General features: G+C 36.1%; 1 protein-coding gene across 3 annotated transcripts in view; it reads right to left on the minus strand.

The window, feature by feature from the left end:
* The window catches only part of ANO10 (anoctamin 10), a 132,307-nt gene that overhangs the window by 83,931 nt on the left and 20,550 nt on the right, over positions 1 to 27,826 (minus strand). For all 3 annotated transcript variants that reach the window (XM_040082640.2, XM_040082649.2, XM_058423053.1), the window contains exon 11: positions 27,400 to 27,528. In XM_040082640.2, the coding sequence (XP_039938574.1) occupies positions 27,400 to 27,528 (129 nt within the window). The remainder of the gene's footprint in view (positions 1 to 27,399; positions 27,529 to 27,826) is intronic.

A 27,826-nucleotide genomic window follows, 5' to 3' on the forward strand; every position in this document is an offset into this window, starting at 1 on the left:
TTGGGCACATTTTACATTGTAACCTAGGACAATTACTGAGACTTAAGTTTTACTGCAATTCTGGTAAAAAAAGTTAAATTAAAAAATTCTTATCTGTCAGTCCAGTGGTTTCCTAGTAGTTGAAATCAACCAAATATGTAATAAAAGTAGACTAGTTCCAGGCTGACAGTACAGGCTGTGTTACGTAAGAAGCATATAAACACTTCCACTACTTAAAATAATCAAATATTTTTAATATCTTTCAACTTCCTCTCTGGTTAGTTCCTTTTTCAAAACAAAACCTCAAGTACGGAAATTAAATTGTTATTGTTCTATTTAGAAAGGAAAGAAACAATGAATTAACAAATCTGCAGTTGCAGTTTTTCATTTCTGAAAACTACTACTAATTGACAGGTAACCTGAATGATTTTAAGAGACTGGCCCCTCCATTATTCACAAAATAGTCTCCAAACAATTCATTTTGTCCTCTGTTCCTCCAAATATCACACAAGAGTCTTGCCTGACATTCTGCCCACGTTTACTTCAGCAACAAATGTCATGAATGCTTCATTCAGATCTTAATGTTTAGCTTTCAAAGGAAAAAGGCAGTACAGTTCTGAAGGAAAAAAAAAAAAATCATCCAATAAAGTCCTGGAGCAAAAATCATCTGAAAAAGTCATGCAAATTCAAGCTGAGCTTTAAGAAGTACAGAAGAATGGTCTGAATTATGTCACGCTTGTAAACAGAGCAGAGGGAAAGTCTGTACAATAGTAGTATATTTTCTAAACAGAAGTAACTAATGCACCATCAGAGACTGAAATATTATAGTTTATGACAAATATTTTCATGAAAGATTTTGCCTACTGTAACAAAACTGTATTACATGCACTCTAAAGCAGTAGGTGATGCCACACCATAAGGCCTTGTTTCTTTTTGCTATTCACCATGGACAGCACAAGCGACCACTCCGAAAGCTCGTTCTATATTTTTCACTAGATACTCCGCCACATCTCTGGCAATACTACAGAATTTTAGACAAGATATGCCAATAGCCAGCACAGCTGCTGCAGAGCCCTGATGACTTCCTGGTCCCTCATTGTAACACTCCTATGCAGAGTAGAGCAAGTGTAACCAGAAGAATTGAATGCTAAGAAAGCAGTACACAAAATCTGTCCCAATGTATTTAATGAAGGCAAGGAACTTAAGTCCTTCTGGACACTTAGAAGGAACAGAAAAGCATGAAGCATTTATTCCAACAGCCTGGGAAAAAACTGTTTAACCTGAAGGAGAGAGTTTTGTCTCTGAATAAATTCAGATAAAGTCTGAGGGCTAAGACATATATGTACTGTATAGAGAAACAGCCACAAAAACAAAGGCAGCAGTCACTTGGACAACTAGGGAGGAAGTAAAGTAATGCTTGAAGTCCAACTCCACCATGAAAGGAAGAATAGAACACGGAACTTCAACAAAAATAATGGAAAAACATTAGAGGGAGTAATTACTGTAAATAGAGTTTTGGTAAGAACAGAAGCATGAAATTAATTTTAGGCTGTCTGCAAGGTAGGCAGCAATTTTTCAGTTAATATATGAAAGCACCATAAATTTCTATATAACATTTTTACCTACCCTAAAATAAAATATACTTTTAGGCAGCTGAATAAGAGGTTAAAGATTTCTTTACGGAATTAATGTCTGTGTATTTATGTGAGCGCATGTTTTAGCAGTATCAATCGACTTACCAGGCTTTGCAGAAGGTCATCATGTTTCTGGCTAAAGAATAGTTTATAGTTTAAGCAAAACTTAGCAACATACCTCTCTCTTCACTGCACACCCAAGAAAGCCATGTGTATTTTCCAACTCTACTCGGCACTACCCACTACAGAGACTGCAGGATCAGGTACAGGAGAAATGGCCAAGCATTCTAAAAGGCAGTTCATTGTTTCTAACACTATTTCCATGTGGATTTTCCTTTCAAAAGCAAACTAAGACTCCTCATTAACTCCTATGTTTATGCTGCTACAAGTAGCAAGAGAAAATCACAGGAAGGTCATTTATTACAGAGTAATACCTGATGAAAAATAACTCCACTGTAATATTTATCATCTCCTTTCATGCCCTTTCAGACATAAGCTACCAAACATGGCCACAGTAAGCATCTGTCCACTCTGTTTAGGTCAGGTTTTCTTAATCACTATCTACTATTTTTGGATGTTTCTTCTTCCCTAAGATCACTGTCAAACTACAGGAGAAATATATGCTGTTAGGTAGACATCTGACAGTATTTAGCACAATTTATTGCTTTCAAACATTTACACCAGTCATCTCTTTTTTTAAGTAAAAATTTCAAGATATACAAGGGAATTATCACACATAACCATAAATTGTTTTTTCTATTATTGAATATTCCTTCAGATCAACAAGTGGGAGAGACCACCAGAGGTTTTTCCAAACAGTAATTTTTAATTGTTCAAATCACTATTTGCATCATTTTTAAAAAATTTTCAGCATCCACTCCCTTATGCACATAAACACACTAAAAGAAGCAATCAATGCATAGTCCTATGCACATAATGATGCAATACAGAACACTGTTTGAGCAACTGCTCTAAGCACTTTGTGCAGGTTTTGTGACAACCTATTCTTGAATCAGCCCCTTTAACTTCATGAACACGGTGGACCACAACTGCCAAGTTTGCCATTGACAAGAAATAGCAACAGAGCCATGCCAAGGAAGTTCAAAAGTCAAGAAGACACCAGAGACTGAGAAAATAAGTGTGTTTTTTGAGATCTCAGGAGGAGGTTCACACATTTTGAGGAATTCAGAGCTAAATGCAAGAAAATGCAAACACCACAACTTTTCAGAAAGTTTCTTTTTCCCCCTACTCAATGCTTCTGCACGGCATGCTACTCAGATCTTACCATCTCCATGCAACCCCAGCCTTCTCCCAGAGAGCCTAAATTCTCTTCTGTCCTCAGATGCATCTCACTGTGCACATTATGCTACTTCCCTTTCATCAGGCACTTTGCACCAGTGCTTAGGCTTTCTCAAACGCGTAGTGTACAGTTTTTGCTCAGTGCAACTGTCTGGGGAAAGGCAGCTGCTCCTGCAAGAGCACAGTGGTGATTACTCTGGCTTTTTGTCCTTCTCTTCAAGTTTGTTCCTCTTCTGACTGTTTCTTCTCACTGAAACAGGTGCAATTTTTTCATTCTGTCTGCACAACTCTCCATGAAAAAGCCCCACCTGGCCCTGCCTGGGACAATATACACTGAAGAAGTGCTAAAAGCAGTGTCAGACTGCAGATCATCCAGGGAACTAGTTGAGGAAAAGCTGTATCTTTGCCCTCACATTCTGGGTCTCCTCATACTAGCCCTTCTTCTCTCACTCTGCCCCTTTGATAGTGGTTTCGAAACTGAAAAATATGAAAGTTTCCTTTAGAAGGTTATGAAAATAAATGCTATTGTGTTACTGAGAACAGAGTGCAGAAACATCCAGTATCCTGTCTCTGGAAGGAGGTGCTGAAGAAAAGACGTGGATAATGATAACCTCCCATGACATACCTCTAAGCAAACTGCTTCTTCAGGACCATTCATACCAGAGGTTGTATCTGTATCTTAGGCTTAGTCTTTCCATTCATTAAACATTTTGAAAAACGTAATTGAAAACACATCAAGTATTCCTTGTAGCCTGATCACTGCGCATCACTGCTAGAAGGAAATGGACCAAATAAACTGTTCACATCAAAATGGTTTTCTAACCCTAAAATCTGCTCTATACATAAAGCACATCCCTGACTGTATTCATCCTAACAGCATCGTAAACATCCCCAAAATAGTAACAACTATTAGCAACTATTTCAAAAGAACTTTGACAGCACTGATTAAACCTAGCAACTCTCATTTCATCATTAGGTTCCTTTAAAAACAGATGGACTTGCACAACCATGATTTTGTTCTGAAACTATCTTCTAGACGTTAAGAAGGGCAAACTGTGCTTTAATAAATAAATACATTCAATCTGAGCTGCAGAGGAAGCCAAATTAACCCCACTGGGGTTCCCATCTCTGTTGTTCTGCCAGTTTTGTTTTTGTTTGCTTGCATGTGATATAAATATTGAAACATTTGGCTCAAAGTACTCCTGAGTATACATAGGAGACTTGCAGAGGCAGTTCCGTGTCAAGCAGAGGAAAAGGAGAGCAAATGACATCCTGTCTGCTCATGCAATTTTTTTTCCAAAGTTTCCTTCCCACAGTTGGGATTTAAAATAGTATCTTAGCTGCATTATAAAAGCAGAGTATTATAAGTTTGCAAGAGCTTGATTGTTTACCACAAGATGAGCATGCAATAGATAATCAGAAGGAATAAATTAATTGCCCTGTACCAGAGTCTAAACCCATCACCACACATTTTCCCACATACTTTAACTCAAAAGGAGAAAACAAGCCTGCAACTGGAAAATTAAACAGAATACTGGTCTTTGTCAGAACTTTTATTTGGGCTTTGGCAATTTCCCTAAATGCTGAAATAACACCACAATATGTACAAGATCACTACATACTTCCACCCAAGTTTAAAATGTTTTTCTCCACTTAAAATGCATTACTGGTTCAAAGGATCAGCAGCTTAGTTTTACTGTACTGCAAGCCAGTGTGCCTATGTAACAGCGAAACAGGTCTTTTTCTGTGTGCAGTATTCAAAAAGTTGTCAGTATTGAGTGAAAAACTGTTTAAGTTCTCAGATAACTCTTATTTCAAGTCATTACAGACTCATTCTTCTCCATTGAGAAAAATCATTATTTTGCTTATTCTGGCATCACACCTATGTTATCACTGGTCATAAAGAGCTACATGTTAAAGCTATTTTAAGTCAACTTTCATTGAGAGTTTATTTCCTGCAGCCCAAACATCCTGTCAGTGGGGAAACATCTGTGGGCAGGAATGCAAATTATCGATTATATCTAAGGGGGCACAAAGGAAAAAAGTGTAATAATCTGCCTTTGTTTTTCAAAAATTCTACAAATAAAATATTTCTGAAAAATTATTTCACAGTTCTGCTAGACTGAAACAGTTTGGTGTTGTTGTTTCATGCCATTATTTTCCTATTTCAGTGCATTCCATAGAACTCCAAATGTTATTAGAATTCAAATACATTTAACAACTGAATGCTGATCTGGACTAAAATCCCCATCTCCAAAACAATACTAAGGGACTTCTAAAACCCATGAAGTTCCTGAACACTTTTAAAATGCTAACACAGGCAGAATTTAAAGCTCTATGATAAACAAGCAGAAATTGTTTTGAGTTCTGAGTACCTTGGTAAATCAGCAGGGAGAAAGGGCCACCTCCAAAACAATGGAATGCATATTATAAATGTTTAGAGCTTGTTTAATCCAGAAATGACACCAATATGAGATAGCACGTACATTCATACTACTAGGGTTACTTCAGTATCTTTCCTAGCCAATATTTTTATTTCTAGTGCAAGAACAGATCAGGTTGCTTTGAAGGCCTGCTAGAATTATAGTTCATGTAGCATAATGGTATAACTAATGAACTAAATAATGTACCATTTTAACTTCCTTTAGGCTGAAACTCAAATATAACAACAACAAAAAAAAAAAGCCCAAAAAATCCTAAAAAACCCCAACCAAACAACTAAAAAAAAAAAAAACACCCAACCAAACACACACACACACACACACACACCCCTCCCCCCCCAACCCTCAAATGGAAAAAACCCTTCACAACACAACAACAACAAAATCCTGAACAGGTCATCCAAAATAAAAATGAGACAGCTATCTCAAGTTTTGAGGTAGTGGCAACTCTCTAGTAAAACTTTATCTCTCTCTCATTTCAATAATCTTTTTGGAGGTACAGATATATGTAACATTTTGATTTATACAAGCTATTTACAGAAAAGCATTGTAACAAACTTCATTCCACAAGCTGCTTTCACTTAACTATATATTCCTACACATCTTGCATTTCCAAATTATTCTGGAGAAAGAGCTATGAGGTAACTCTACCTACAAGAAAAAATAACTCTGTACTGACTGAAGATTTTGAACATTCCTGTGCAGTGTAACAGTGTAAGCAAAGGTTTTTATGTTGCATTCCTGGATGTACAAACTGTAATGGAAACGCAAGCCACTATCTTGTTGATATATATTCTAGCTATCTGATTTGGACCACAGTTATAAGTATATACAGTTAATTAGGAATATCCAAAGGTATTCCAGGAAGGAGTCAGAGATGCTCATGCAAGAGAAATAGTTAAAGAATAATTGCTACAACAAATTACATACATGAAAACACATTAAATTAAACAAGTCTTTTTTTCATATTAGAGCACATTAAAAATTATTATATGAAATAACAGACAAAAGCTTCAAAAGCCTGCTAATTTCTTTTGGATTATCCTTTTTAGTACCTTCAAAAAGAACATGTTTCTATGACAATGCATTAACTTTTTCTTTCAACCCTATTGTTGAGATCTTCTGTATTTGTGGAGGCAAGCACCACTCAGAACAAGTGCGGTAATGGATGTGCATCGTTCACTTAGAAAATTTTAAACACAAAAACAATCTATTGAGTAAACATTCATAAAATTTTAAACAATGAAAGATACAATTAAAAAAATCCTTCCAGTTGATATTTTAGGGAGATAAACCACACATGGACTATAAAATTATCTTTTCCATTATGAACTCCATTTTCATAATTAGCTCTGTCCCATAAAGTGGCTCCTTAATCCCATTTGCTATATTTTCACTTTGCTAACAGGCTGTAAACATACTACCTCTCCTTTTTATTAACTTGGCTAATTAACCATCAGCTTGGAAATACATACATCTGTCTTACAGATTTCTTTTGCGGTTTATTTAAACTAACATTAGTATGCTACTTAAGAATAATATCATAATTATGTAACTGAATTAAGAGTTTTAACATAATGCTCACAATTTTAAATGGGAAATGAAAGATTATCCATTTGGGAAAAATTGGTTGAAAACCCATTCTTATGCAGAACTGTACAAGCTTTTTTTTTCTCTCTTTGTTCACCATAAACACGACCTATCTGCACAGGACCTTTCACAAACAGATTTCTACTGATCAAAATCATCTTGATACTGAAAGTGGAACTGCAGAATGCTTTAGTGACTGTGAATTCATTTGACCCAATATTTCAAGTATTTGTATTGAACACATGGAAGTTTCAATTCAAAGCTATGATCAATCTGCATCTTTAATAAATACATTGTCAAAGTGCCGCATATGAAGATCTGATGCAAAGTTACAAAATAACGGTACATATAAAAAGGCATTGTAAGAAATTATTTCCATGCAACAGCAAACTTCCACTCTGAGGATTACGCTAGAAGACACATCAAATTCACTATCCTGCTTATGCCCAGCTACTCCCAGGCATTAATATCATGCAAATTACCTGGAACATCCAACGCATATGCCTCACTTGATGGCAACTATGCATTTTCTATGCATTTAAGTGTTCTAGCATTCTCCAACTTTTTCTTATATCAATTTTCTAAGAATATATGGAAATATTTTTCAGCTAGTTATTCCAAGACAACCTTTACACAATTTGAAGGTCACTGACCCCGATACATTCCAAATTAGATATGCAAATATACATGACTTACAAGGACTCCTTTTGACTGATGTGCATATGGGAGTAATCTTACAACAGATTAGCAGGGATGTTGTCTTTGACAAAGGAGTGGAAAAATATGAGAGGAAAGATGAAACAAGATCCAGAAAAACAGAAATCTGCCTACAGACTTACTGCTGGGGGAAGTGAGCCAGAGCTACAAGTCAATAATGTCCATCACATTGGGCAGGCATTCTGCTCTATGGAAGAAGACGGCTTTTAGCTGAAGGAAACTGACCACATCCCAAACAAGACATTTATACTTGTTCCATTATCTAACTTAGATAAATAAGGAATTTCAATTCCTCATTTTCCTTCCACCAATACATGGACTATTCCTTAGCTCTGGTAAAAACAACCCCATCCATCAATTTCTGTTTCCTAACTCGCAAATACTGAAATTTAATTTTGGTTTAAACCAATTTTAAGAATACATTATCGTGTATCAATTGATTACTTTCGTATAAAAATCAGATGCCCTAAGAGTGAACATTCTGCTCTTCATGCACACAAGAAAGCATTTTGCAAGTAATTATCAAACTTAGTCATTATCCTAGTCACAAAGTGCTTAATTTTTTCTCTTTCAGACATACTATAATAGATTTGAGGTATTTGCAGCTAATATTATAAAATAATCAAGTGGCAGAGCAATTCACCAGGAAATAAAAACATCATGCAGGGACCAGGCAAATCAGTACCTTCATTTGCAATGTGTGAATCCTTCAAGCAGGAAAACCAATTATCAGGTAAAAATAGATCTGCACACAGCCAGGATGGCTTCAATCTCACTGGGGGCTTCAATGTGCAACAACCAAAAAAAACTCCAAAAAAGCACACACACGCACAGAGTGACAGAAAAATTAGGAAAGCACACACTTGGAAACAGCTGCCAATGCTCTTTGGTAGGCAGCAGGAGGCAATAATACTGGGATGAAAAAGCACAAATACAAAAAGAAACCCCTTTAAACAAAGGAACATCTCAGACACAAGCTAATTTTTCAAAGAATGCCCAGCATTCACAGTATCCAATGGTAAAGAGATTTCTCCTGTGCAAAACAAAGGCAGTGTTCTGCTACATGTCTTTATAAACAGAGTTGAAACCTAGATTCAGGTATGCACCAATACAGAGGTTCAAAATCTGAAACCACATTCAAAGATTTCCAGAAGGCAGAGGATGACGGCTTAGGCTATTAAGGGAACATTTCAGAACTGGAGGTAGGTCTGGACAGAATTTTAATTTGGGAACATAAACTTACAATTGGCTAACAGAAAGAAAACTGTCAAGGTGTTAAGTTTTAACACTCAAGGTCTTGCAAAACTATATACTCATTAAGAGACATAAATCACTAGCACTAAATCAGTTCTGAATTACACTTAGAATAAAATCTTGGCATTCACATTCACAATATTGAGTTTGTTCTATTTTTTGTTACTAATGTTTACACTATTAAGTAGTAAAAATTAAAACATACCTACAGCATGGAATTAATTTAGTTGTGTAAATTGTAGTGTATATTTCTGGAGATATTTAGCAAGTTAATAACTTTGTTTTGTAACCTCCATCTGTATTTGTCTCCTGCCCTGAAATACAACTGCAGGCATTCAGATAACCTTTTCATATGTTTATCTAGTTAGAGCAGCTTTTCTTAAAACCCTGCACACCCTCTGCCAATGTGCAACCACGTAATCCTCACTGAAGGGCTGATTTTGGTCCTGCTTTTTAGTTTTTGTAAAGACACAGATAGTGCTTCACCTCCAATGTCAATGGTCATTTACTCGTATTTTCTTACTCTAAGACGGACTTCAATGATACTAAATTTCAGTAGTTTTGCTGGGCATTAAAACTTTTCTTTTTGCTGAGATTAAAATTCAATTGTTTCCTTTTCATAAATTCCAGTTGTCTAAAACTAGGTTTACCACCTGGCCCTACATCCTCTATTGACACATTTGCTTCTCCTCTTCCAAACCTCTTCCAAACTCTTCCTCTAATAATCTATTGCGCCTCTTCCAAACCAGATTAGACACCCTTCATGCGTAGCTACTGATATTGAATCCATGAATAGGTAACACACATTCAATATATTCTGGCCTTCATCTTATAAGCACATTCCTTTTAAGGCATTTTAAACATGTCTCAGACAAGTTTGCTCTTTACAAAGTCACTGAAATATTTCATACAATGAAACTACTGTCACTGTTTTTATCCAGTAAGCTAGTGCCAACAAAAATATGGAGGGATGGAGGATTACTGTTCTTTATGTCTTGTACTAATATTCAGACTGGTTTTCATTCTAAGAAATGCAGAACTAAACTTTCTATTTACAGTCAGATAATTTAAGAAGTCAGTATTTGTAATCACAGTAATTTGAGACTTTTAAGAATTCTTGCTCTTGGAATATATTAAAAACATAAACATAACTCTCCCCGATCTAAGTCTAAGACAAGTGGCATCAACAAAAATTAATTACACTCTGAAATGAGCCAGCCTGGCATCGATCGGCTCCAGAGATGGTTCTGCAGCTGCTCCAGCAAAAAGCAGAGGAGCCAGCCAAAAGACTAGAAAAGAAGCCCAAAAGCAGGTCAAGGTTTGCAAGCCAGAACTTGGCATCTGGGTCTTACAGCTGTCAGGAATACTTATGAGAGAAGTCACTGTTTTCTACAGATTTTGAAAACAGTTGGGGAATAGGAAGAGGAAGAAAAAAACCAAATCTATCTACAACAATTACGAGCCAAGCTAGAGCGGAAACGCGATACATGCCACCACTTGTTCTGTCACAGCATTGTGATACCAAACCACTACACCAATGAGAAAAGTATTATCTGCACAGAAATACGGTTTTGTAGTGGTGTGGAATATTAGACTCATAAAGAGATTTTTTTTCTGGAAAAGAAACATCAGTGAACAAAACGGACAGAAAAACTAGACAACTACTACTTTTTGTGTTTGTGCTTCAAGATACAAAGTTTTGCCTTTATTTATTTTTTTTTAAGGGGGACAACCCGTCAAATTTTCCTTTAAGCTCTCCATTGTGCAATTACTTCCAGCACCAGCAAGAGTTCCAATATATAATCAACTGTTTTGTTGCCAAGTTTTACGTACTTTTTATTAAAAAAAACAAACCCCCACAACACAGTTTATCTAGAGATTACTGATAAAATATGAAGCTGCACTGTCTTTATTAGGCATTCCATACTATCTCATGACAGATATAAAACTCAGAATGACAACTGCACATATCAAGAATCATTAAATAGAATTTGAAGTATCTAAATGAAAGAGACTCAGACCATGAACTCCAGCTTTGCAAAAATTAATTTAAGTGCATATGCAGGCAAAAATCCAAAGCTAGTGGCAGTTTTTGGGAAAGCTGTCTCCACAGATTCTGTACTGACAAGCCAAGCAACTGCCAAGCAATGTTTCAAAACAAAAGAAAGACTCTTGGAAAGTGCCAAAAGAGATGTTATATTCTGCCATTACAGCTCACGCTTTATGAAAAGGAAAGAGAGGACACTTGTACTGGGATTCTCATTGGCACTCTCAATCAGGCACATTCCGTACTAAGCAGATTCCCAAGGAAATACACATGCTAGCATGACTGCAAAAATAAAGTAATGTTCAGCTATGATGAAAATCAGAAGAAAAGTAGAAACAAAGACAATGCAACTGATGTCCAAAAAAAGCATAGTTCTGTCAAAGAGGTGCTTTTAACCGAAGTCAAATTAACAGCAAAACTCTTAAAACACACAATTTGACAGGATGTTTGAATTTATTTTCTCCAATCTATTCCTTGTAATCAGCCTCCATGTTTAGTTGTAGCTTGAGATACCATCTCTTATTTAATTTTCTGAGTTCAGAAGAACTAGCTAGTTCATTGTATTCTTGACTTTGTAGTCTGATATCCATCCCATGAATGTCACACTTCCATCTGTTTTTCTTGGACCACATGAAGCATCAGAAATCTGTCTCAAGGCACCCTTCTCCAAGACAATCTTCACTGTTATACAAATAAGCCCTCTAGTGGTAAAACGACTGAGACCCACCATATTCAGAGTTTCTGTGCACCCCCTCTCCAGGATAAAAATCTTACTCTCATAATACCTCCTAACTAAACGTGAGCCACTAAAAGCATATCTACAACCTCTTTTGAAAGCTATTAATTGAAAATGACAAACTTTTTCTTGAGCATGAGTGGTGGCTTTGTTACTGAATCCAGAGATAAAAACACAATTATCAACACAGAATAGAACTGTCAAAGGTACAGAACAAATTCAGCATGTCACAGAACTCTTCAGATTTTATGACTGTTTAAGAAGCATGCCAATACAGAGATAATGAACTCCACTGCACACTAGCTCTTAATTAAGCCCTTTGATTACAAAAAATCACAAGTGAATGCTTGTGTTCTTCTCATTCTAAGCTACCACATTTCCTTTCCCTCCCCTAAGAATATTTATTCTCTAGTTCTAAATTCTAGTCAGTGACCTGATAACGAAACCACCACCAACGCTGACCTATGTTTGTGGCAGCAATCTGCATTATAACTGGCCCAAACATTGCCAATGCATCAGATACTTTAACTGAAGCAACTCCCTTTACATACTGCCAGACTTAACACTGTCAAAAATTCCTAAATATTATGCTAACATTTCATAACAGAAGGCTAACATGCTATCTAGTTTTAAAATAAAACAGTTATATTTTATATTAGCAAGCATGGGCAAAAACCTCCCATCAACATATTTCTCCTCTTACTTTAACACAGCAATGCAACAAATTGTTATTACATGAAAAAGGATCCAAAGGGACAGTGATTCTGTATTGGCACATATTTCCCCATATTCAGCACTACTAATGAAACAAAATTATCTGTTTGACCAGATCAGAGCTTGCACTATGTCCTTAATGACTCAAGAGTTCAGTGACAGTATCATGGTGTGTTTGCAACCTCACTGCAGGGATAATGAAGGAGACTCTACTGGGAGAGGTGACTAACCACACTAAGAGGTGACTTCCACAAAACACTGTCTGCTTAGGAACACCTCAGACCCCCTTTCTGCCCTGAGTAGAGGTGAGTTTAGGGAATCATGACACGCCATCAGTTCACAGAATAAACCCCTGTCTTTTCTCACTCGATAGGCCTGCAGCCTGCCAGGTAGAATTCAAATGGAAGACTTCTTTGGAAGTGCAAGTGCCAACAAAATTCTATCAACACATCAAAAAATTAATTTTTTGGCCTCCATAAACCTTTCTTGTGATTTCTGTCCATTATGCATATGCCCTGATATAACAGTGAATTGTTATAATTCAGAGAACAGTGGCAAAGGATGAATCACATGTTCTGTAGCAATTCGATAGCCAGAACCTCAGTACTAATATTTCTGAAATTCTCTGCAAAACCATTCACAAGTGCAACTATAGTGAAAAAATGCATAAACCTGAAATGCAGGTTCAGAAGCAACAATAAAAGTAAATGTAACTACTCTGACAAGATTGATAGTAGTTGTATCACTTTCAAAACACACTAAATCAAATAACTGAATAGGAAAGAACCCAAATGACTGGAAGAAAAAGCCTTCCAATAGTAACCATTGGCAACTATCAGACTGCAATGTCTACTCTGTGGGGGCCTACAAAGATCTGCAATGGATCAGACTCCCGTCCAAGAGTTTCACTGACAATTTCAGTGATCAAACAGGAAAATTTGCTTAAGAACTGCATATATGACATCAAGCAAAGAGAAATTCAAGTGCTCTGATGAGCATGATTAGAATTCAACAATCCTGAAAAACTGAAGACAGTCGTACTGAAGAGAAAAACTGAAGAAACAGTCCCAATGAATGAGACAATGTAGCTACACATTAAAAGAAAGAAATATTCAGCACAAGGCTACTGCAGAAAAGAAAAAAAACATTTGACATGCTAAAAAGAACATCACATACAACACAGGATGTACCTGAACCTTTTTTATACTCAGAAATATACACACTGGTAGCTTGCGTCAGGTATCATCATTTTAAAAATAGAGACAACTCTGGTGAGAACAAAATGAAGTATTTTGAAATAACCGACCTGCGAGGAAAAGTTTAAAGATGTAAATTCACGTGATTCAGAAAACAGCAGTTGGAAAGTGATCATGAAAGGAACAGTGACTAAATACTTTGCTATGCTAAAAGTATTAACCAGCTTAACTTGTACTTGGGAGATTTTGGTTAAAAATTTGTCAATCACAAGAAGAGAAAGCTCAGAAGTAGGTTACTTTACAAGGCTCAGAGCCCTCATGTCAGCAATCTCACATGTTGTGAGTCTGGTCAAGATTGCATGATCTTGGTTCAGAGCAGCCAAAGAAAAGTTATAGAAACTGAACTTAAGGCAGGGTCTACAAAACACTTTGAATCTTCATTTCCCAATCAGCCAGACTGGCAGAGTTGTTACATGGTACTGCAGCTCTTCCACCTTCAAACAGCAGAGTCTCCTTCCTTATTCCTGCAGTGAGGTTGCAAACACACCTTCATATCTTCTGTTGAAAAATGGGGTAAACAGGAGCAGAGGGAGAATGATGCACACCTGAGCCTGTCCTGCCAAAGTGAAGCTTTTTCTGAGTTACATACCGAAACAATAGGTAGCCCTCTTAGGCCCTGAATGGTTTTGACACTGGTTTTCCAAGTGTAGCTAAATTCTGTAATATAAAGCACATTAGAAAGGTACTAATGGCAAGGGTGCAGTTTACAGCTACAGATGGCAGTAGGCCTAAGGAATCTAACAAGAATTTTTCTGTAAGTCTTGACTTTTTTCCAAAATACTGAAGCTACCATTGTGTGTTATACAATGCATACACATGTATAAGGACACTTTTGTTCCAGCAGAATCCATCAGTATAACTGTATCAGGGCAATGTCTTGAGGCAATGCACTAAGAGAAAATGACAAGATAGGAGGCATCTTCAGTTTGAAACAGAGTCAACAAAGTTTTAAGTCTTGCCCCAAACTTTTAAAAGAATCCACAATACAGCTTGCCTTTTTTTTTTTTTTTTTAACATATTAGCCACAATTACTCTGTGAGATAAAAATAAACATCTGTCTTTCTACAGCTTCCAAGATTATATTCTATCACTCACTAGATCTCTGCAGCTCAGATGTCTTTAGAGGGAAGCTGAGCAAAGCAAGATGCAGGTGCCATTATTAATGTGACATTGCAAAGGAAACTGGATTCCTTCCTCCTTTTTGTTCTGTTTCTGGTAGAAAGGCAATTCTTCCCATATAGCTTCCCTAGCTAAAATTTGAGAAATATATCATACAGCTGTATATACTCCTACACTTCGGCTTCAGAAGATGCTTTACAACATACAGCTTTTGATCCCTTGCTACAGAAATTATTTTGTGTTTAAACTCTGTAACTATAGATACTATTGATCTCAGAGTTTAATCTACATGCAGGGTAGGAAGGAAGAGCAAGTTGCCAGCACTGTTATTCACCCCACCTTCAGGAACTGTTAGAAAGGGAAGGGAGGGGACATGAAAAACAGGCTAAAAACTCAGCCCATTTGGAACTTCTCATTTTAAAAATATATAGCAGAACGAAATTACTAAAATACTGTAACAGAGCATTCATATGAGGAGGTGCACTCCTAATATCTCTTCTTCAGCATTACTGTTAACTTCTCGGGCTAGTTCAGGTCTTAGTGTAACCATCACAGCACCTGAGGCTGCTTGGAAAGCCTGATCAACTTGCAGGACTCATAAAAACAGAACAACAAAAAATGAAAGAAGGCTCTACCCACACTCATCAAATTCAGAACTTACAATATCCATCCAGTTGACAAAGAACCACAGTCTCACTACTACCAAGGAAATTACCAGTATGTTTTGTGCTACAGGTAGCTGCCAAAATAAGCACCAAAATAACTAGAAATCCTAAAGAGGCAGATCTACTCACTCCTGTTGACATACCCAGAGTCAGTTTTATTTGGCCATGACAGGACTTTCCAAGTTTACAGAAGACCAGTTCATGAAGCTATTAGCACAATGGTACCAGTATCCCTTTTCCACCGGCTGTCCCCTTGGGGAGGAATATGGCTACATCCCACTCTCAGTATCAGCTCTGCTCTTGACTCTTAAAGGACAGGCTGCAGTCAGAATTTAGAAGTCATTATAGTCTACTCTGATTACAGGGAGTGAAACAGAAACAGGAAAACTGACAGGAATAGTCTGTAATCTGTTATGTGGACTCCTTATTCACATGTAAAGAGTTCAACCTCAAATCAGGCCTAGATATGCATTTTATGTTTTTAAGAATAATGTATTACACTTTCTATGGAATTATTTTGTTAAACTGACATCAAAACCACTAGGAAGATGTCACACTAATACCCATCACATTTCTCCTGCTTCATCCTGTAATTCCTAAAATTACACAGGAAGTGAAGCAGGACTGGCAAATGGAACTAATGCTAGCATGGACTGATACTTCCAGGTGTTTTCAATATACTATAATTCAAGATGCATTAATAATTTTTCTGTTACAAACCACTCTTGGTATATAATCTTCTTTCTTAAGCAAAGCCTCTTAGAAGCTAGAAGAAAAAAAAAAAAGCATTTGAATTCAATAATTTTATTAGCTAAGCTCTAAAAGTAAAAATTTAAACATTTCCTGTAATAAACTGTTTATTCCCATTTCACCAGATTTCAAAAAAACCTTTGTCTTCAATTTTTCAGTGTTTGTGAACTTCTGAAAAAAAGAAAAATTATGCTGAGATGAAGATTAACTGCAGTATCACAAACTATATTGCAAGTTTAATGAAAGATATCCTAATATTTGACATTGGTTTATCCATAATCCCTATACCAGGCACATACACACACACTTTTCATCATACAACAAATCCTCTGACTAAAACTAACCTTGATCAAACATATTATGGTTTATGAATTCTCAGCAACATCTATCTGTATTTCCTTTGTGTAATTCATTGTAGAGATTTAGCTGATTATAAGCAAGCATGAGGAATCTCCCTCGACTTCAAAAGGACTGTTTGAGGCATGAAAGAAGCAGGACATACCTCACAGCTTGAACAGTGCCACAATGAATAAAAAATTATTTTGAAAATTACGTATCATTCCACTAACTTCTTCTGATCAGGAGAGTGAAAATCTGGACTGACACTCTCTTCCACTCTAAGATAAAAATTCAGTGCACAAATGAAGTAATTAAGCCCCAGTTCTTCTGGCATTTACTTTCCAGTATGACTCATGATCATCTTCAGCCTGCATTTAATAACATGTTTTTAGAAAGACTATTAAAAACCCCCAACAAACTCTCTGCTACAGCCTTTCAATCCAGCACTGCATTTTCTTGCACAATTGGAGTTCCAAAATCAGTTTTCATTTAAGTGTGCCAGGTGGCATGTAAAAAACGTAACAATGCAAATGGAAAAAGGCTTGTTTATAGATTTTACAAAGTCCATGATGCTTCAGAACTTTTTTTAAAAAAGGTTTGGGAGGGTAAAAACTATAGCAACAAATTTCACTAATTTTTAAATAAAAGACTATAGAACTCATGCTGCAAGCTTCCAATAAATGACTCCTAATTATGTTTACGACACTGAGTAGGTATGTAAAAAAGTCAACAACATGAGTACCAAAGTTGATCCAGAAGATTTAACACTCCAGACCAGAATGTTAGAAGTTATTGCAAAGAAATTCAGTAAAAGAAAGGTAAAATTTTCTGCAAATTTCTTATTAGGAAACATGTGAGCAACAATACTACATTATTAAGGCTCTTTCTGAAAAGAGGTGTTTATATCTAATCAACAATGCAGAGGCTCCAACATGTTTTACTGGCTTTCTCCTGCTATTTATAGTCAGTTTTAATGATTTTCTATTCTCCATCTCTTTTCCAGCTGCAGCTGCATACCCTGCATTTTCTACCCTACCTGCTCAGAGCCACTCATTTTCACTCTTAATCATCAGAGGATACAAATGACAAAGTGTATTTATTGTCCAATGCTGCACACAGTTTAAAAACCAAACAAACCAACCAAAATGTACCACACTAGACAAAGAAATCATAAAATACTTTTCCTAGAGAGGGAAAAACACTGCAGTCCCTAAAAAAGGAATGTTCCTAGTAAGAACAATACAAATTAACACTGCTGCAAACTGCACCAGAGATAAATGGAAATACAGTGGAGCCCTATAGCTCCACCTATTCACAGATTCCATTATTCAGGCTTGTGCTGACAGCTATGGGTAATGCATTTGCAGAGAATTATTTAAATAATTTAAGACAATAAACTAATACATTATTTACAAAACAAAACAATTCAGCTTCATGAAATGCTAAGCCAGTCTTGAAACGGTTGTGAAGCAAGAAGGCTTTGAATGTTCATACTCTGTCTCGTCATTAAACAATTACTAATCCTAATCAAGTGGAAAGTAAACAATTAATATTAATAAGTATTAACTTGGCTTTTGTCTGGACGTTCAAGTTCCAATTGCCAGCAAGGAAGTGTATTCAGCATATTCAGGCTTGAGCTGGAAATATTTACATATTAAAGGAAACTTCTTTGTGGGAAATATTAAACTAAGGGGGTTTTAAAGATATTTGAAAGTCTGATTCTTATGGAGTTCTTTAAAATGTCTTGTAATTGTCTGCAATGATCTGTTCCCTATTCATCCTCCCTTTTGAGGTTTTGTCATTCTGGCATCCTTTGCACAATCCCAGAAGAAACAGGAAAAAAATATTCTTACTCTGTCTTCTCCTGCTATTCTTCCAGGCTGACATTTCCAAAGCACTTATTAGCATAGTTAAGAAATGTGCTCCCTTCCTAAAGTACCTCTCCCATCCAAACTTCTTAATAAGAGTATAGCAGTATCTACCAGATAATAGTAATTCATGAGGAATGGCACCATCCCAGACACATCCATTTCTTATTCCTACTAAAGCAATATGACCCTTTTGGAAAGTTCAGATCTTTAAGCTAACTAGCACCTGATACCTTTGTGGCTCCCTGTTCTACCACCACCCAGCTGACAGCAAGAAGAGAATATTCCCTCCTTGTTATCATTGTTTCCACTAAGAGACCTCCAAGGTTTTCTCACAGTGAGGCGGCTTCCTGGGCTCTTAACCTCCACTATAATGTCACAACCACACTAGCAGAATCCAACTTAAGAATTAAAAATGCTTCCCAGGCAGAAAAGACAATTGAAAAAAAAACACAGAGAAAACCTATGAAAATGCAGGGTAGAACCAATACATATGGTAATCACTTATGATACCAAGAGTATGTCAGCATTAGTTGCTTAAGTAGCATTTTACTAGAGTAAAATTCAAATTCTTTTGAAAAAGTAGGTACACCATTGTATAATTGCACACCTTCCCAAGCAGCTCTGGCCAGATTGTGTCAGTTACTAGACAGGTTACACTGCAAATCACCAGATTCTGGGAATTAATTTGGAAAGAGCATGACTACATAGTTGACTGTACTAATTTACTCTTCCCTTGGCCTCTGCTGCAGAAAGGATCCTGGCCTATGAAGATTCCTGATCTGATCTAGCTCAGCCATCCTTTGCACACTGTCTTCTTTAAAAATAAAAATCACATTCTGCATTGTGTCAGCCAGGAATGAACATTACTGTCAAAATGCTCCAGTTGGGAAAGACACAGTAATAGAATATATCAACACATTCCAGTTATCAGAGTGGAAAAACCTGACAGAGTACCTTGGTTTCTTGCTGTCCTACACATTACAATATGTGCCTATATATTTAACACATCTCAGAGTTTGTACACAGTTTGAAGAGCACAACTCATTCATCTGTGATTATTTTTCAATTTCAAACACAGCAAATTGAGAACCTGAAAATGGAAGGGTTTGAATAAAGAACAGAAACTAAAGAGGAACAAAGAAAAATTACTCACAAATAGGAAAATGGAAAAATACTGTTTTAAGCTCTGACATTTTCAAAAATCCATTGGACTATTTAAGCATAGATGTTAACATGCATTTTCATTTCTATACTAGCAGAAAGCTATGGAACACAACTCACTTAGATATTTGAATTTTTAGTGCTGGTTTTCATTCTGACACACTTTTGGCATTAAGTTTTATTACTCAAAGTGACCAAAAAATCAACACTAAATCAGAATAAATATCTCAAAAGAACCAGTAGATGGCAATAAAAAGATCTGTGATAAATTTTGATTTTGCAAATAAATATAATCTGTAGTAATGTACAACCAGCAAACCTGGCATTTTTTTTTAACCTCACTGATGTGGTTCCAGGAGGCTTCTTGCAGCTAACTTGTATAAAATTTTATACAGACAAATCCATGAATCTTTCCCCACATCCGAAAGGTGAGGGGAAAAAAAAAAAAAAAAAAGCCCTGAGAATAATCTGTTCCTGTAATTCAGAAGAATAACTTATCTAAAATATTACTTCACTTTATATTAAAACTAAATCTACAATTTCAAGAATCTTTTGCAAAGTAATATGAATATAAAAAGCACTGATATTTGAGTTCATTTTTACTCTTAAAATGTTGCCAAACAATAAAATAAAGAACCAGTGGAATTTAAGTCTTTAGACAATCTTTACATATTTATAGCTTTAGAAGCTTCCATTAAGTCTCACACTGAGGCTAGTCAGCAACTACTGGAATTTTTTGCCAGTGTTTCAGCTTGAAGTTAAAATATCCAACTATTTTTATGTCTCACAATTTCAATTCTAGGAATACACCAAACTGCAGTGGCTTACCTGTCTCTCTAGTGGAGAATAAAAAAAAAAATCAAATTACTATTTTGTATTGTATTAAAAACAAAAACATACATATTAGATTTTTAAAGGAGGGCTTTTAGATATTATTTCATATGCATATGTATATGTATATATATATATAAAGTAGATGTTCACAGCTGAGGTAGAGGTATTCTAGAACAAAAGAATAGGTTAATTGAAATCACTAGTGCTTTGTATTAACCATTTTTAATATTCAGCATCAGTAATGCTGCAGAATTATTTTATGTATGTATACAACAATGAGCCAAGTAATTACACAATTTGCATAAAGTGCATTTTTCCATTTTCCTGTTTTCCCATTTTTACCACATGCAAGCATAGACATGTCTTGGCTAGGATATCTGTTTCACTGAAATAAAATCCTTGATGAATTAAATTGCCAAGCATTTTCCAAAAACGAACCATAAATCAAATATTTTTTCATATACATTTAACTATTAAGAAGAAATCGAAACCACACATCAAATATTTACCACTAAGTACTCCACCTTGCAATTATATCTGAAAACTGACAAACTCTTCAGGTTATAAATGCAGTATTATGTATATGCATGCATACGTGTCATTATGGAAAAAACACATTACCACCACCAAAAAAAAAAAAAAATTAACACATGGAAAGAGAGTTACCTCAAGACTGTTGCCAAAAAGATTTCAGCAGCAAGAAAGTTAAGAGTTGCCTAACACTCCCAGAAATTATTCTCTCTGATTTAAGAGCAAATACATTGAAGACAAAGAAAGAATACACACTGCAATTAGCAGAAAGACGTAAGGGGATAAGCATGAATTAAAAGCAGTTTTGTTTTTTGGTTTGATTTTTTTTTTTTTTTTTTTTTTTAAGTGGAACTGGCAACTTGGAAAACAGCGACTGAAAATCTGGAGGGGGCCTCTTGGAGAGCCATGTACAGTGTTGAAGAACCTGACATGTGAACACAGGTTGAAGATACTCAATTTGTTACACCCAGGTAAGAGAAGGTTTTGGAAGGTGGGTAAGATCCGATCACATCCTTCCAGTGCCTGACAGGCAGTTTTCAAGAAGACAGAGGTACCCTCTTCACAAAATTGCACAGTGTAAGAACAAGAGGTCACGAGCTACAAAGTTGCACTAGAGAAATTTTTTTCCTCCCATAAGAAAAAAAAACTATTATTTGCCACGAAAACAATTAAACAGTGGACCAGATTGCCCAGAGAAGTGGTTGACTTTCCCTCACTGCTAGTGCTCAAGTCTTAGCTTATCTTGATAAGGACACTGACAACTTAATCCAGGGTCCTGCTTTCAGCAGAAGGTTTGGGCAAATAATCTCCAGAGGTCCCTTCCACCTCCACTGCTCTTTAATTCCATATGTGAAACTCTGCAGCTCCTGTATCCTGTGTTAGTATCTGGCAATAACGCAGAAATAATTTAGCAAAAACATCATTTCATGCACAGCTGTTATGCTTCCACCTTTGCGCTTCTGTAACTCCATCAGTAACAAAGGATTTATACATGTGTGTGTACAGATGCAGCCTATTTTTCTGCATCTTTTCCCAGTTCCTTTTCTACTAAAGTTGGCCCTTACATAAATGTATATTTAGTGTATCTTCTAAGTCCCAAACTCATGAGTTCTACGTGAAGAAAGCTATTTGCTCCATATACAAGGAATGCTATGCCATGCAGGACCACGCCTCACCTCCATCTGCCCAGAATGGAGTCATGTACATTATTGCCAGGAAATAATTCAACTAGAACTGTTTTATAAAAACCAGAATTACGCAGCTTTATCAGGAGAAAAGAGATTGCACTGAAATCTGTTGCAAAATATTTAAGAAATTTTTAAAGGAAAAAATACATTAATTTTGACATCCACCTAAAATTGCTTCTGCTCAGAAAGTGGATTCAAAAGATCTTCAACTGCCCTCAGGATGCAATGCTTACTAATTTTCAAGTTTGTGCAGAATGCAAAGTATGATGATGCCTAGAACTAGATGATATACCTTGTAATCTACTGGAATTCAAACTGCTTGGCTCTAGTAGTTTTTCCCAGTTTCTCTGGCACATCATTTCAGAAACAACTGTCAAGCTTACTGTTGAGCTGACTGAGTTTTGGGATTACTACATCAAGATTGTTCAGCAGAAGCTCAAAGAGCTTCTTCTCTACACCAGGAGGCCTTTGATTAAAAAAAAAAATACACTTAATAAAACAGAATTCTAAAGAAAAGTTGTGTACCAGGCAACTCTCAATCACTTTGATTTTTGATCAGCTTTATTGACATGCTATGAATCCCACTTTCCATCATTTCATAAATGGGTCATCAGCTCCTACTCACCCAGAAAAATCAAGGCTTAAGAAAGGATTACTTCCTTTATTCCACTCCATACTTCTTACAGAACTAACTTGTCAATACAGGTTTTTCTGTGAAGCTCATGAAGATCTATGTCCTTATGAGGAGACCATGAAATTAAATCAACACAGACCAACTGCTTCAGCCATGTTTACTACAAATACACCAGCCATGTCCCTATGCAAAACTCCTCATTTTCATCTATAGCAGAGCCGATTACATTATTTTCAAAATCACTTTTCTAGACTGCAATATCAGATTTTATATTACCATTACCAAGAAGGACCTTCATTACTACTTACTATTTTCCAAGCTAATTCCCAAATGCCTCATGTGATGCATAACATCCAGGCTAAGGGCACTTCTGCAAAAAAGCTTTCCATTAGTTTACTACACTTCAGGGCTGCACATACAAGTTGCTTTTGGAGGCTAGGCCACATTCATGAGGAGCTGTACTTCACAGCTACTTCTTCAAAACTCCACTACTGATGTACTGTCAAAGCAATAATCACTGCTTAAGAGTTGTACATAGAACTGAGCTCAACTCTTAGAGTAGTCCTGATACTGATTTAATTAGCATTCCTTAAATTTATCAGAGTCCACATTAAAAAGAAACAGGGACAACAGGAACAAAACTCTTTGTCAACAATTTTTGCAAGAAAAATTTCAAAAAGCACTGCTGATTTAAGGTTACACTTGTTTTAACCTACTTCCCTCACTATGCACCAAGTTTCTTCAGCGTTATTTCTGGCTTTTGTGGTTCAAATCAGTGTAGGCAGTCAGAAGTGATTTGGAACAGTTTCACGCAAGCACAGACACGTGCTTGGAATGTCCTACTTTGCACCTGAATTCATCAGAATTATGTGTCTATGGTGAAGTCTGAATAACTAAACACACAATGTGATAAAACTATTTTTAAAATTATGTTAATAAGGATTTATTGTTTCCTGCTTTAAGGGCATTCAGCTACTTCTTTTTGTTTGAAAACTGCACTGGCTGCACTCAGTTAGCATCCATCCATAAGTAAAAGAGGGGAGTTTCATCATTCTGCTCCTGGTTCAAACCATGTTGCCATGGAAGCAGATGTTGAATTGATGAAAATAGGTCAACTGTTCAAAAAACCCACTGGTTTAATACTTTAAAAAATATTATTCTATTTTATTATTTTAATGCTTGCCATTATTTTGAAATTGATAGTATTTTATTCTGTGGCATACTAATTAATATTTACTTCACTCACACAATACATATTCCCACCAAAAATGTAGATAGCATATCAGAGTAAATAGTTGTTAATGGGAAAAAAAATATTTTGCATAAATCAGTAGGGGCTGGGTGTTAAATGTTGAATGCTTACAAGAATATCACACACAGTTCTTTGTTACTTCAGTAGTGGGTGGTGTTAAATGTTGCTATATAAACTGTTTCCATTTGAAGAGGATTTGTATTATTATTAAAAAGCACAAGCATTTTTTGAAAAAAATAAAAAAAGAAAATCAGGACATCACTAATACCTATGCCTGGCTTTGACAACAATGCTTTTCTATTTAGTTTTCCATCAAACAGATATATAAATACACAACTGGAGTCTCAGTTACTAAAAACTGATTAAAATACTTTACGAAGCTAAGATTTAAGTAGGTTACCCCATCAATAGATCATGCGAAAATACACATAGCCAACTCAAAGAAATTTCTCTCAGCATTTTCAAACTGCCTGCCAAGATGCTGTCAAAACAGCATAAACACACAGTAAAATACCTGCAGCAAACACCAGAAAATAAAAGAATTCACCTGTATCGTGTTTTTCTCAATCTCTGCTAGGTGATTTAAAAGACTCTTCTATCAACACCCTGACACATCTGAATTTTTTTTCTACCTTGACATTGATGCACTTTAGATGCATCAGGTTTGTCCTAGAAGTTTAATGTAATATATTCTGTTCCTGAGTATATCTTTACAACTGAAATGCAGAGTTTAATTATTAATAAATAGAATAAAGGCACATGGCAATACTGCCGATACATGAGATCTGTGCTCCTTTCATAGCTCAGAGTTCTTTCCATAGATTAAGTGATACTTAAAGTAGAAAGGCTCAGTGATGCAGAAGTCGTACAAATTTAATCCAGCATAAACCTACCACAGCACTACTGCATGTCTCCCACACGCCGCTGCTTCTGCTCTCCTCCCTAGCAAACTGGGTCGGACAACTTCTCCCACATCAACTCCCTGATCTGTTTCATCACACACCAGATAAAAGAAAGTCCCAATGTAACAGATAAGATGGGAGTAAATACATAGGAAGCAAAAGCAAAACCATCCCCATCTCCTGAAGGTGACATAATCTATACTGCTGCTGTTCATAGCCCCACAGCATCCAGTAATCCTCCTCTTTGAACCTTCTGTAATAAATGTTTTAACCTGAAATATGTTCAACAGAACCTCTCATAAAAAATTTCTGTGACTAAGAACACGTTTAACTGTCAACACAACTGAAACCATTTTCAACAGACATAACTCATGTTTGCTGTGTTCATTTTCATACTGTTCTTTTCAATTAAATTTCTATATAAAATGCGTTTCACTTAAGAAAACTCTTTTGCACTCTAGAAAGTTCAAAATTTGTGTTACAAAACTTTCTGCAATATTGTATGACCTGAGCTATTCTCCATCTCTTTAAAAAACGAAAACAAACTACGCAAAAAACCTCTAGCCCCACACCTGTGAAGCTGTCAAATACTGTTTAAAATGTACTAAAAGAGTGTCCTTATGGAGACTGCAAAAGTCTTACATTTCACATTGAGTAATTTTGGAACTGTTTATAACCAAACAACTACATTCCAAAAAAATCACATGGCTTGTTATGCTCCAGAAACATACAGTAAGACTCACATGTTGGGTTTTGCATCCCTCTGTTTTCTCAGACAATAAATAGCTGGTAATAACAGAAAAACAACCACAAGAAAAAAAATCAGACTAGAATTTAGTCATCAAGGATACTAGATACTTTTAATTAAAGCTTTTTTAAACAGACCTTTTCTGATCAGTGCATTATGGCTTGTCTTTCTGTTGTTTGGTCATTTAGGGTTTTTTTAATTAAGCAGAATAATTAGAGAATACTTGACTTTTCTTTAACCCAATTATTACCTTCCATTTCCTCTGGCTCATCCAGCATTAGCTTCCTACAGTCCTTTCGTACTGTGGTAATCATAGATTGGTGGTCTTCACCAAAGTTGCTTCTCTATATAAGACAGCATTTTTCCCCTCTCCTCTCTTCAACACTAATTTACCTTTTCCCTCCAAACTTCTTGCCTTTGTTTTCTGAATCTCTCTTTCCATGGTATTTATAGATAATTTGAGATACAGGGTTAGTTAGGGAGTTCCAAGAGCTACCTAATTATTATGCTGCAATTCCTGTTCCCTAAAGGGTTGTGTATAAACAGAATTTCAATTTGGTTATTCAATGGTATTTTCCTTTGGTCTACCAAGAAACAGAGGTCTGTCTAGAGATCAAATAACCAGCTTCACATTCAAACAGATAAAAGGATAACACACAGCAAGCAAAGGCGAAACCAGCCCCATCTCTACGCTGTCAGAAATCCATACTGCTTACATTTACTCATCCAGTCTTCACAGTATCACCTCTCTTGATATATTGTCCAGTAATGAGCTATACCATTACACTTGATTGGCTAATTATATTAAAACACCTAACTGAGGTTAAGGCAAATGTCCACACACACATAATAGAAGAGTGCATCAGGCTGTCTGTAGACTCAAACTCCTGCAAACTAGTTGACATGATTCATGTTTACAGTTAGCTCTGCAAACCTTAAGGCTTGGAAAATAAAATTCAAAAAAATAAAAAAGCAAGCAAATTATTTCTTGCATAACATGTAATACCTGTACAAAGAACAATGTTCTAGGTGTTCCTGAAGCACCTCAGTAAGGTGATGCACTTTAGTAATTACACATACACAATCCAGACCTTTTGCCACGAGAAAAGTAATCCAGTTCCTACAGCTAAAATAGAATATCGGTAAAAGTCAAGGCGATGCAATACAAGAAAGCCCTGAAGCAAAGACTTATAAGAGCAAAGTCCTGCAATTTCAGTTCTGTAAAACACCCGCAGTCATCCCACAGAAAAGGAATGACACTGATGTGCTTACTACATGGAATTAGTAGAAGATTAAACCCAAATGCTGTTACAATCACAAATATTTACAGTCATGACACATAGTTTTTTCAGATAAGCCCTACAGGATACGTCAATAAAGATTATGTAGGAAGACTTTTTAAGATATGTTGGGGTCACAACCCAAGCAGAAAAATAAACAGTTCACAAAAATGTGATTATTTTGCTTCTTGAAATAGAACTACTAAATACTTGAAGTACATGAAGCAACAAATGCACGGTATCTCGGGAATGCATGGGAAAGTATGGCAACAGCATCCACAGCAAATGAAAACACAGGAGAGAAAGAAATCAAAAAGAAATATCTTGAAACATTCCTTTGATAGGGAAATCTTAATTTCCTTCTAATATAAGATGTGAGGTAAAGTCTCCTTCCTGCTATCATTTTCACTGGTGTTTGTGTTATTTGCTACAATAAGCACCGTTTGAAGGCAGACTTACCTCTACCAATGCCACAGTCAGAACAAGGTCCATTTTTGAGTCTGGGAAAAGGGCATCCACTTGTGGAGACATTCCAATCAGTATACAATTAGTAACAACTGATATTACACTCATCGTTTCAAAGGCCAACTGAAATAAAACACAAATCTATTTAGAGTTATGACCATTACCTCTAACTTACTAGCTCCCAAATTGCTCTGTGTGATACCTCTCTCTTCATTAAAGCCTCAGAGGACCCATTAGTTTAAGTTATTTTCCACCATCTTTTGAATTCTATGGCATAGGACTTGTTTGGCAAGAAGTCCAGACCTCATCAGCTTGACAAGACCACAACAAGGTTGTAACCTGAACACATGAAAGAGCAAGCACTCATCTACAGTTGTATTCCTAAACAAATTTATTTCAGGATAAAGGAAAAACTGCAACA

This window comes from Hirundo rustica, chromosome 1 (genome assembly GCF_015227805.2).
Source record: "Hirundo rustica isolate bHirRus1 chromosome 1, bHirRus1.pri.v3, whole genome shotgun sequence".
Lineage (NCBI taxonomy): Eukaryota > Metazoa > Chordata > Aves > Passeriformes > Hirundinidae > Hirundo > Hirundo rustica.